This window comes from Lissotriton vulgaris, chromosome 4_1 (assembly GCF_964263255.1).
Source record: "Lissotriton vulgaris chromosome 4_1, aLisVul1.2, whole genome shotgun sequence".
NCBI lineage: Eukaryota > Metazoa > Chordata > Amphibia > Caudata > Salamandridae > Lissotriton > Lissotriton vulgaris.
In genome coordinates this window covers 34,285,495-34,297,700 of record NC_141691.1, presented here as the reverse complement: position 1 = coordinate 34,297,700, position 12,206 = coordinate 34,285,495, and the positions used below count along the sequence as shown (strand labels likewise).

At 44.2% G+C, this 12,206-nt stretch overlaps 1 protein-coding gene across 1 annotated transcript in view; it reads left to right on the top strand.

Moving 5' to 3' along the window:
- The first annotated feature begins 256 nt into the window (after positions 1-256).
- Positions 257-12,206, top strand: part of LOC147718288 (nicotinamide N-methyltransferase-like) — a 205,313-nt gene continuing 193,363 nt past the window's right edge. Inside the window, exon 1 of the mRNA XM_086966681.1 lies at positions 257-404. Within this exon, the coding sequence (XP_086822807.1) occupies positions 257-404 (148 nt within the window). The remainder of the gene's footprint in view (positions 405-12,206) is intronic.

The window sequence follows — 12,206 nt, the reverse complement described above, 5'->3', positions numbered from 1 at the left end:
GATTGTATTCATTTGTGGACATGTATTCATGTTGTTTATGGATTTGCATCATGCTTCAAAGTGTCACACTTGCAAACAGTAAAGACTAGCAAGCAGCCACTAACTAAACCGTTAAAGTAAGCTGAGGATCATTGTTCCTGAGGGTACAGTAAATGTTATTGTTGCATAGGAAGCTCATTTAAAAGTTAGATTTCAAGCTATATAGCATGGGTGCATGTAGCAACGGCTCAAAGTTGGAGAAGGTGTCACCAGAGAAATGGCTTCTCCTATGAATCAAAAGGAACTCCATGAGAAGTTTTTTGATCCAAGAAAGCTCCTGGACACATTTTTCATGCGAGGTTCTAAATTTTTGGATGATACCATTACTGAGATGTTTTCTAAATTCTTCGAATTGACCTCATCAGGTATGTACTATTCTTTAGCTTATCCATTATCAGACAGTACCAACTTATATAGTTCTGCTGGCAGCAGATAAACTCACAATGTGGTACTGGAATAGTGTCTAACATAAACAGTGAGTCTTTACCATTTGCAGTTAAGGTTTGAGTATCAATGCTATGTACCAATTATGGTAAGAACACTAAGAATAACATCTCTTAATCCCATCGCTGCTCATGACAAGCTCAGCTCATCATGAGCCACAGGGCTCGTGTGCTCATGATGAGCTGAGCTTGTCATAACGGCTCCAACGCTCGCACGTGGGGGAGATTCCCCCGCTGTGCTGAGAGTTCCACTCAAACGGGTGTGGCCGTGATGAGCTGAGCTCGTCAAGAGCATGGGGCACTGTGCAAATCCCCACCCCCCAGCACAGCGGGGGAATTACCCCTGTTGTGAAGGGGTTAATTATTGATTAAAAGGTCACTCTTTGAAGAACTTGTGTTAAAGCAACCACACTTGTACAGTGAACAGTAAATACTTATTCACCAATGTGATGATACAATTTAAATCACATCTGATAGCGTGGGTTTAAAGCACAACCAATAAAGACTCAAGCTACATGAGTTTTGCTCTTCCTCCTCTCCTCTGTGTTTCATAACCTTTGCCCTAAAAACTGAAACCTTGTGTAAGGCCTATGTAAGGAGATCACCTATTTAGTTCAGGTGTATTTTACTTCAGAAATGGAAGAACATTGTTTTATTTGTCTTTTTTAAGATGGCTGAAAGATTCACAATGTTACAATTATGAATCACTTTGAGATATTCACAGTTATGGTGAAATATGGTATATATGTATAGATAGATAGATGTATATAGGAATAGAAATATAAAAATATTACCTACTGTCGTTCGCCACTAGGTAGTTATAGTTAGGACCTCGTTTTCATAGGAAATCTGCAACATTCTACTTGGAATAACTTTGGCGCTGGTCAACAAATCTTTGCGAAATTCTCCAAGAAGATGGCCAGCTCCGCTCCGCTCCTATCCTGAAATTTGTCAAGCGGGGACTTAGAAAAAAGGGGGTCCCAAAACATGTTTTTCCCATGCAATTTTCCATAGGGACCTGTAAGCGCGGCTACAGCCCGAACTGCTGAACGGAGTTACACCAACTTTAGCAAAAAGGTAGAGTTTGGTTCACAGATCAAGCTTCTTGTTAAATGGTGTACATCCGTGCAGTAGTTCCTGAGAAAATCAAACGTAAAATCATAGATATATCTATGAACGAAGTAGGGTAAGCGTATCCGCCGAGGATTATGAGCGTACCCTTACGAGCACGAGCTGCATGCTAATTGGCAGTCAACTGTCTGTCAACACTCCAAACCAGGAAGTGTTGGCCACCATCTTGTGTCTTGATAGAACTGTGGCAGAAGAAATCGGAAAAACAAGGGCGCAAACAACGCAAAGGGGGCAGGGTAGAAACATCCTAACCTCCTAGGGTATGCTACGCGGGATGCATGTAGGATAAGCGTATTGTGTGGGAAAAAATACGAAGACTATTTTAATACTAATTAGCCCCCGGGGGTTCCAAATCCTGGGGGCAATGTAAAAATAAAGTGTGGGGGCCCGATTCCCCCACACTGCCCCGGGGACCGCCACCCCCTGGGCAAGTATGTATAATTGCGGAAGGGCATGCGGCCCTCCCACAGCCCTAGGGACTGCCACCGCCGGGCCTTAAAATTATAATGAGGTGGGGCCTGTAAGGCCCCCGAGCCCCGGAGACTAACTCCCCCGGAGCTCTACTAAATTGAAATTGCAGCGGGCACAGTGCCCCCCACAGCCCTGGGGAACATCACCCCCCGGAGCTTTAGTTGAATATGTTCGGGGGCATATGGCCCCCACAGCATATGCAAATGTGTGGGGGGGCTGTAAGCCCCCCCCCCAAGCACCGGGGTCCACCATCTCCCCAGGGCACTAAATATTTAAAATAAGGGCAGATTTTTATTTTATTTTTTTGACCGAAAAATTAGGATACATGTACGCAGCGCGGTACTCAGTGCGACCTCTGGTGTGCATGCGTTGGGTACGCGTATCGTACAATGTATGCTGCCCGATTTCTAAGGCGTGTATCCAAGGCAGAAAAAGAAAAATATTTTTCAGATATCTATCAGGCTTATGTGTTTAGATGTTGGGTGGCTCTAAAAAGAGCCCATGTGTTTATGTCAAGATTTTAGTACCTACAAGTAAGTACCGATGCAGAGTCTTAAGTTCAAGAGGAAGACTCTGTTCCCTTCATCTGTAAAATGTACACCATCTCTCCTATAGATGCCATGCATATTGAAACGCAGATTGTTGTGGTATATGGACCCCATTCTATAGTCTCAGAGAAAAGCAGTAACAGATTTATTCACATGTTTCCTAGTTTTCTGAATCCGTTGACAAAATTGATTAGACCAGTTCACTTCTGCCTTTGGCATGTGTTAGAATAGACAAAGGCAGTTTGGGGGAAAAGTGACATCAGTTCTCTAAAGGTGTCCTTCATAAACATTTCCTGACCTACCCTAGTCAAAGTGCCGAGGTCAATGCCACCACATTGCACAATTATGAGGTCAGGGTGTTGTAGATCCAAAAAGAATGTCACCAATGGCATCAATTGGTGCCACTTTAACCCTCTCTGTCCAATCCATTTTTATGTCTACATTTGGTAAAGCTAGGTCTTTGTGAATTCAATTCTGTTCTGCATACCTTTGGATCCAGAATTTATAGCTGTGTCTTACAATCCACACTCTAAGCATCTTGAAGCGAGGTCTGGATGCACTCAGATGGTCTCTGTAAATGAAATGGCAGTTTGAAAACTTTCATTTTTCTAAAATGGAGGAAAAGATGCAGTTTTAACCCCTTCGATGCTGCCGCGATTTTTCCCGTGTGCGGCCGCCGGCCGAACACGGGCGGGCCATGACGAACCCCAGCCGTCATCAGCACACGAGCACCGTAGTGCATTACGGCTGGGGTTCGTCACCAGCATGGAAGGGGTTAAAAAAAGAAGAGAAATGATTGGATGTTTGAAAACATTATTGACTAAAAACTAGGGTGCATGTTTCTGTTTTCTAAGAGCCTGATTATTATTAGTTAACAAATAGTAATAGAAAGGAATGTTACATAAGATAAGCTGGTATATTGAAAAGTCAAGCACACTTGCTGTTTTGATTAGAAACATTATGTAATGAACTTTTGACCTGTGCGCTCAGTTAAGTGTTACATGAAACTGGCAGAAGCGAGAATGGGGGTAGGGTTGAAAGTTATTTCAGTTGGAAAGGGTTGAAATGTTCAAGCAATAGAAATGTGTGTTGTTTTTTAATTAATGTGGGAAGAAATGTGATTTTTTATTTACATATATATGTGTGTAGATTGAGTGTGTAGATTGAGAGGGAAAGTTTGCTATTTACCAAAGGTCCTCATGACCCCCTGGGCCTGCTCAGGGGGTCCCACAAGAACGCCCATGGCCCCCCCCAAAATGTTTTTTTTTTTAAATAAAATTGCGGGATGCGTGTAGGATACGCATATCGCTTGAAAAAAAAATGAGGCTTATTTTAATGCTAATTAGCCCCCGGGGGGGCATATCTCGGGAGCAATGTAATTATAAAGTGTGCCCACACTGCCCCGGGGACTGCCACCCCCGGGGCAACGTAACTATAATAGCGGGGGCACACGGCCCTACCGCAGCCCCTGGAGACTGCCATCCCAGGGCTCTTTTTTAAGTATATGTGGGGGTGGGCTCACGGCCCCCCCCACAGCCTGGGAACCGCCACACCCGAGCTTTATTTGAATATGTGTGGGGGAATCATGGCCCCCTGTTGCAAATGTAAATGTGTGGGGGGACTCCTAGGCCTCCCCAGCCCCAGGGACCACCACCCCCGGGGCATTAAAACATTTATTGAGGGGGGCTCTAATCAATCAGTCAATCAATCATAACACTTGTATAGCGTGCTACTCACCCGGAAGGGTCTCAAGGCGCTTGGGGGAAGGGGGCCACTACTGCTCGAACAGCCAGGTCTTGAGTTGTCTCCTGAAGGCGAGGTGGTCCTGGGTCAGCCGAAGGTGGATGGGGAGGGAGTTCCATGTCTTGGCCGCCAGGTAGGAGAAGGATCTGCCTCCGGCGGTGGCTCTTCGGATGCATGGTATGGTGACGAGGGCGAGGCTAGCGGATTGTAGCTGGCGGGTGGGCGTGTGGAAGGTCAGGCGGTCGTTGAGGTACTTGGGGCCCAGGTTGTGGAGAGACTTGTGTGCGTGGGTGAGGAGCCTGAACGTGATCCTCTTGTTGATGGGGAGCCAGTGCAGGTTCCTCAGGTGGCCGGAGATATGGCTGCGTCGAGGGATGTCCAGGATGAGTCGGACGAAGGCGTTCTGGATGCGTTGTAGTCTTTTCTGTGGCTTGGCTGTGGTTCCGGCATAGAGGGTGTTTCCGTAGTCCAGCCGGCTGGTGACGAGGGCCTGGGTGCCTGACTTCCTGGTTTAGATCGGGATCCATTGGAAGATCTTCCGTAGCATGCAGAGGGTGTGGAAGCATGAATAGGAGTCGGCGTTGACTTGTCTGGTCATGGAGAGGAAGGAGTCCAGGATGAAGCCCAGGTTGTGTGCATGGTCCGTTGGTTTGGGTGCGCTGCCCAGGGCAGGGGGCCACCAGGAGTCTTGGCGACAACCCCAGGATGAGGACTTCCGTCTTGTCTGAATTCAGTTTCAGGCGGCTGTTCCTCATCCACTCGGCTACGTCTTTCATCCCTTCATGTAGGTTGGTTCTGGCGTTGGCGGGGTTGTTGGTGAGGGAGAGGATCAACTGGGTGTCGTCGGCGTAGGAGATGATGTTGAGGTTGTGTTGCCGTGCGATGGCCGCAAGGGGGCTCATGTAGATGTTGAACCGCGTGGGGCTGAGTGAAGATCCTTGTGGTACACTGCAGATGACTTCAGTGGCTTCTGATCTGAACGGGGGGAGGCGGACTCTCTGTGTCCTTCCGGAGAGGAAGGAGACGATCCATTCTAGTGCCTTCTCTTGGATTCCGATGTTGCTGAGGCGTTGCACTAGGGTGCGGTGGCAGACAGTGTCGAACGCCGCAGAGAGGTCCAGGAGGATGTGGGGTGCTGTTTCGCCGTTGTCAAGCAGGGCTCGGATGTCGTCAGTGGCTGCGATGAGGGCGGTCTCAGTACTGTGATTCGCCCGGAAGCCGGACTGCGAGGGGTCGAGGGATCCATTTGTCTCGAGGAAGGCGGCCAGCTGTCTGTTGACGGTCTTCTCGATGACTTTGGCAGGAAACGGTAGCAGCGAGATGGGGCGGTAGTTCTTGAGGTCGGTGGGGTCGGCTGATGGTTTCTTTAGGAGGGCGCTGAGTTCGGCATGCTTCCAGCTCTCCGGGAAGGTTGCGGTGTCGAAGGAGGCGTTGATGATGTCCTGGAGATGGGGTGCGATGACGGAGTCGGCCTTGTTGAAGACGTGATGAGGGCAGGGGTCGGTTGGAGATACGGAGTGGATGGAGTTCATCGTGCGTATAGTCTCTTCGGTGTTAATCGGGGTCCAGGCGCGGAGGGTGGTGGTTTCCTTACAAAATTTACATAAAATAATCACATCAGCAAAATCCGAACGGATGTCCAGATGAGGACTTGATGGTGCTGTGGAAGTGCTGGCTACTGCTGGTGGAGGGTCTTCTTGTAGCATGTCGCATGCAGCTCTCACACAATTGAGGGGATGTAGTGTCTTCACATGCTTTACCATGCTGGCAGTTCCAAAAGAATATTTCTTATTCGGCTCGCCTCTTGAAAGCATTGTCCCACACACCTTACAGGTGACCTTTGCTGCATTTACTTTCTTTTCTCCATCAGGAAACGTAAAAAACTTCCATATCAGAGTTTCCTTCCTTTCGGGACTGGATCTTCAGCAGCAAATTATTCATCTGAAGAGTGTTCAGATAAATCTTTATCCTGGTGTGTAACCACATTGAAGATCTCTTTAAAAACACAAGAGCTTCACAAAACAGATGGTTCTTCGGTAAAGGTCAAAGAAGAATGATTAAAATGGCTGGGGTTCTTCAACAGTTTGAATAGGAAGTATTATGAAGCAATCAAATCTCTTGTTTTGAATGGGGTAAGAATAGGGTGCTCCTATGATGCGCGTACGTACAACGTACCTTGCAATTTGCGTAATTGCTTTTAAAAGTAATATACGCTTATTAAAACTAAATTATTACCAATTTCATGATAAGCTCATATAATGTATTGCCTTAAAATGTACATGAAATACATAAATATATCTTTTTAAACATAAAAAAATGGTGCGCGGTACGCGGAGCGTACGCCACACAAACGTACATGGCATCACGTGGAAGCGCGCTGCGACGCGTAACGTCAAAACGTATCTGTGATTTATGCACGGGTACGCGTAGAGTACGATTACAGTTGCACAGTAGTGTGTGAGGATGGTATGCGTACCCTATGTTTACCACCAAAAAAATGCACAAGAAAAATATTGCAATTCATTTTAATATATTAAAAAATATATAAAATAAAAAAAAAGCATTTTGAATTTTTTTACATTATTTTACATTATCCCTTCGGTGCTCATGACGAGCTCAGGTCGTCATGAGGCACAGTGCTCGTGACGTGCTGAGCTCATCATGACCACACCCATTTTTATTAGGGCCCAGCACAGGAGAGGAATATTTCAAGCAGCCAAGGTGTGAAAATTATGTGATGTAATTAAAAAAATATAACAGCTAAAAATTATTATTAGAACAAATGTAGGAAATTAGTGTAAATATAACAATTAATACATTTAAAAATTGGCATTTACAAAACCTATACAATTCACTGAAATAAACATAGGTTTTAGGCATGTTATAGATAGGAATTAGCATTTAAAAACCTTGCAAATTCACTGAAAAAAACATAGGTTTCAGCCACGTTATAGTTAGGAATTAGCATTTATAAAAAAATATGTATATCTAAAGGTCAATGGAAGAATAAATGGGTAAATAAGTGTCTAAATGGATGTTTTTTGTGTAAAATTGTTTGTATAACTCACTTATTAAGTGTATCTTAGTGAATACATGTAGGGGCGAGTAATGTTTAAATATGTAAATATCTGTATCAGTGTCTCACTTTGTGTATAAGTGGCTGCATGGTTTGGTGAGTAGCTACATGGGTGTCTATATGGGTTATTAGTTGAATTTTTGAGTATTATAATGAGTGTCAGTATGTTTGGGTGGGGGTATTACTTAGCGCACAGATGCATGAATGACTGACTCACTCGTTGTATGTGTTTTGAAGACAGTATGTGTGCAGGACTGTATAGGCGGATGAGTGTGTTTATGGGTGTGTTACTGAATTTGATCATCAAGCATGGTGCGCCATGTAAAAAATCTGCATCCTCGTAACAATGCCCCACCTGCTGTTCCCAGCACTTATACTGCACTACCACCACAAGCAAGCAGTCCACACCCGGATATCAGACCAGATTTTTCAGATTTAGTAATCCATTGAAAATGTTGCAATGGGATTCTCCGTTATGCGGAGCAGTCAATTGATTTGATTATCCGGAGTAAACGAGAGCACGGGTGCTCACATCATTTTTCTTTGTTGATTTGTTCCCGTTGGACACTTTTTTGGTTGCAGTTTCTTTTCTTTCGTTTGAAAAAAATCAAATACTGTTCAAAAATATATTTAAAAAAATACAAAACCAAAAAGACAAAAAAAAAGTTATTTTCAGAACTACCTTCTGTGGTCAAAAAAAGAGCTATATTTCTATGATAGTGTGTAAAACTTTGAATGAATGTGTAGTGCATAAATGAATGAATGGATACATCACTAGTGTATGGTCAAAGTGAAAGTGCAGAACTATAAGGAAGTGCTACAGCATAAATCTATAAGGTGATTACTTGTAGTACATCCAAAGCACTTGAATGTAACATATGTGCATAAATATGTTACACGTCTATGCTTCCTTTTGTACTGCTGGTGAAACTGCTTGGGTGAATTTGTAAGTGTTAGGGGCAGATTTACAACCCCCTTGTGCCTCTTTTACACTGCTGTTGCATCACTTTTGTGATGAGGCGCTGGTGCAAAAGATGCGCCATGGTGTCTGGTATTTAGAATGTGACACATCTGAGAGGTGCATCACATTCTAAATCCCTGTACCAGAAGTAGACACTCCTGCACGGGGGGGGTTCCACTGCAGGAACACATCCTAAAAGTACGTAGTCACTTTTGGGCCCATGCTGCGTAATAACCCTGCACCTGCTTGGTGTACATATTTACACAGCATAGTTTGCAGGTGCATAGAAGAGTGCATGCATAGTCTATAGGGGTTTGAAGCAGTCCATGCCCTAAGGCCTACTTTTCTGCATGAGTACTTGGGTACTGACTGAATGATTACACTTCTGCAAGGAGACTGTCTAGCTGAATGTATAACCGCTTCACTTTTAGCACAGTGCATAGATAAGCACATACTGCTGAAAGGGTCACTACAATACTGAAACCGCAGTGTCAGACTGTTTAGTGGAACTGTAAGGATACAGACTGGGCTATTGAAGGTTTAAAAGACAAGTTTTCAGGTGCATAGAAAAGTACATACATAGTAAATAGGGGCTTGAAGCAGTCCATGCTCTAAGGCCTACTTTGCAGCATGAATACTTAGGTACTGACTGAATGAATACAGTTCTGCAAGGAGAGTGTTGAGCTGAATGTATAACTGCTTCACTTTTAGCACAGTGCATAGATAAGCACATACTGCTGAATGCCTCATTACAATAGTGAAACAGTAGTGACAGAGTGTTTAGTGGAAGTGTAACGATACAGACTACAGAATAGATGGTATAAAATACAAGTATGCAGGTAGATACAAGACTTCATGCATATTCCATAAGGATTTCAAGCAATCCATGCCCTGAGACCCAGTATGCATTTTTTGAATCAATAGAATATTGTAAAGAATATATAAGTGCTTCACTTTTAGTACAGTGAATGCATTAGTAGATAGTACTTATTATTATTTAACAATAAATGTATTCTTCTAACATCTCATAATTTAACAGAGCTTCTAAAAGAATTTCATCAGGTATTTCATTGACATCAGTTTCCTGGTTAGCAATTTCGGAGTTTATATGTTCAAAAAATTTGATATCATCTAATGGTTCCACAAAATCAGCATCAAAACTTTTGTCTTGGAAATCACATCTCATATGTGCAGCACTAATTTCTTGTTCCTCACTCTCACTGCCTGTGAAAGGTACGTCTAGTTCTTCTATGAAACTGTTGGCAATTTCCAAACTGTCCTCGGTATTTTCCTGTTCTCTTTCCATGATGAATCTGCTATGTTGTAGGTCCGAGTAAAAAAAAACATTAACACTTCATTTTATCAGCTGTCTTAATAAATAACTTGCTTCATCAACTATTTTGGCCTTAAAAAAATATTATATAAATACCATTGTCTAATAACATTCCAACATTAGAGTTTTAGTATTTTATAAGGTTATATAAATATAATTACTTATGAGGACAGCCTGTTCTTAAGTTTTTCTAAATTTTGAAACCAGTTACTCCTTATGACTATAGGAAAAGACTCTGGCTGTTATATTAAAATGCAGTATTAAAAAATGTAGAATATGTTTATTTACCATACCCGTTCCAAACTAGTAAATGTATTTCAGTAAAATGCAAGGAATACTGTTGGTTGTCCAGAATACCACTGTGTATCTGTGTATATTTAGGTACCAATATCACATTAGTTTTTGAATACTTCATGTTTTTCCTTATATAAGTCAAAAATACTCACATCAACATGTGTACAACACCACTTTAACACAAAGTATTGAGTATGATGAGGACATATTTACATAGAGAAGAAAACCTGCACACAGTAACTTATCCTGTCCTTCTAAACATAAAAGAGTATTTAAACCATCTCTGTGACATATTTTATGTAGAATAATTTGATCTCTTTTAATCCTAAAACTCTCTGGTCTCTACCAGTCAAGCATGTCTTTCTATTCAATACCATACTGGTACGTTGGTTTTGCTTCTGGTTCTGCCAGGCATGATGGACATATGAGAAATCCTATGTACTGAGAGGTGGCAGGACTGGCAGTGACTGGCAGTGAGAACCAGGGGGAGTGGCCCGGACCAGTCTCTACCGGGCACTAACGGGCAACAACAGGCCCGCCCTTGGCCCGGGCTACGCCCGACGTCCCGCTCGCATCCCGCGAGACGGGGGTGACGCTGTATTTGAGCGCCTCCTGGCGCGCAAATGTTGCGGCGTGTGCCGCTAGGGATGCTGGGTCTTGTGGTCTTTTAGCCCTCAGACCGCGCTCCACTCGGCAGCCAAACCCCAAGGTGACAGAGGAGTCGGGCGGCGGGAGGCGGGAGGGCTCAGACCCAGATTTTGATGGTCCTCGTCAGGCAGATGGACGGCAGATTTCCACAGGAGTCACAGGCAAGAAGGGTTGTTTGATTGCACAGAGTTCCCCCCCTCGACCGGGGTGACGCTGCATTTGAGCGCCTCCTGGCACGCAAATGTCGCGGCGTGTGCCGCTAGGGATGCTGGGTCTTGTGGTCTTTTAGCCCTCAGACCGCGCTCCACTCAGCGGCCAAACCCCAAGGTGACAGAGGAGTCGGGCGGCGGGAGGCGGGAGGCAGGAGGGCTTAGACCCAGATTTTGATGGTCCTCGTCAGGCAGATTGACGGCAGATTTCCACAGGAGTCACAGGCAAGAAGGGTTGTTTGATTGCACAGAGTTCCCCCCCTCGACCGGGGTGACGCTGTATTTGAGCGCCTCCTGGTGCGCAAATGTCGCGGCGTGTGCCGCTAGGGATGCTGGGTCTTGTGGTCTTTTAGCCCTCAGACCGCGCTCCACTCGGTGGCCAAACCCCAAGGTGACAGAGGAGTCGGGCGGCGGGAGGCGGGAGGGCTGAGACCCAGATTTTGATGGTTCTCGTCAGGCAGATGGACGGCAGATTTCCACAGGAGTCACAGGCAAGAAGGGTTGTTTGATTGCACAGAGTTTGGATCCAAAGAACACAGTTCTCCAGGTGTTTTCAATTCTATATTTTGTATGTTTCCATTTGCCTCTCTTAGAAATTGAAGTAAGTCGTCCCATGCATACTCAGCACAGCTAAGATTGAGGAACCATGTCGGAGTTCCTAAGTTTCTTACCATACATTTCAATTCCCCATGACGACGGAACCATTACTTGTTTGTTCCACGCTGACATGCCATGAGATTGATTAGCTGAGATTCCAAAATACTGTCTAGCAGATTGACTTTCTCCATAAAGTCCCTTGCTGAAACATTTTGCAGATGAGCTCCACTTTTCAATATATGATTAACTGCATAAGAAAGCCCAGACAAATCGCTTTCAGACAGTGGATGAAACAAATACGGAATGCATTGACGAAACCTTGGATCTTCAGCATATAATCTTAAAGTCTGGTATTCAGCTGCAGGAATTTGAACTGGTCGATCGTCATATCGTCCACCTCGACCTGTTGGAAATAACTGTGGAAAACAACGAGCTTCCAAACTTTCTTCCCATACACTAATAGGACTTCCTTTTGCTGCTTTCATTTGAAACAAGTCAATTGCATTCCCCATTACTTCATTGGAATGCAAAGGATGAACAGTATAATGTTCATATATTTCTTCACTTCTAGACACATCAACTTTTTCAATTTGGCCAACTGAACAATCCCTGTCTTCTTCTGTAGCTGTTTTCCTCTGCTCCAACACTTACATCTTTATAGTACTCATTGTTTTTGACCAAATACAACGTTGCCTTTTTGATTTTCCTAACAT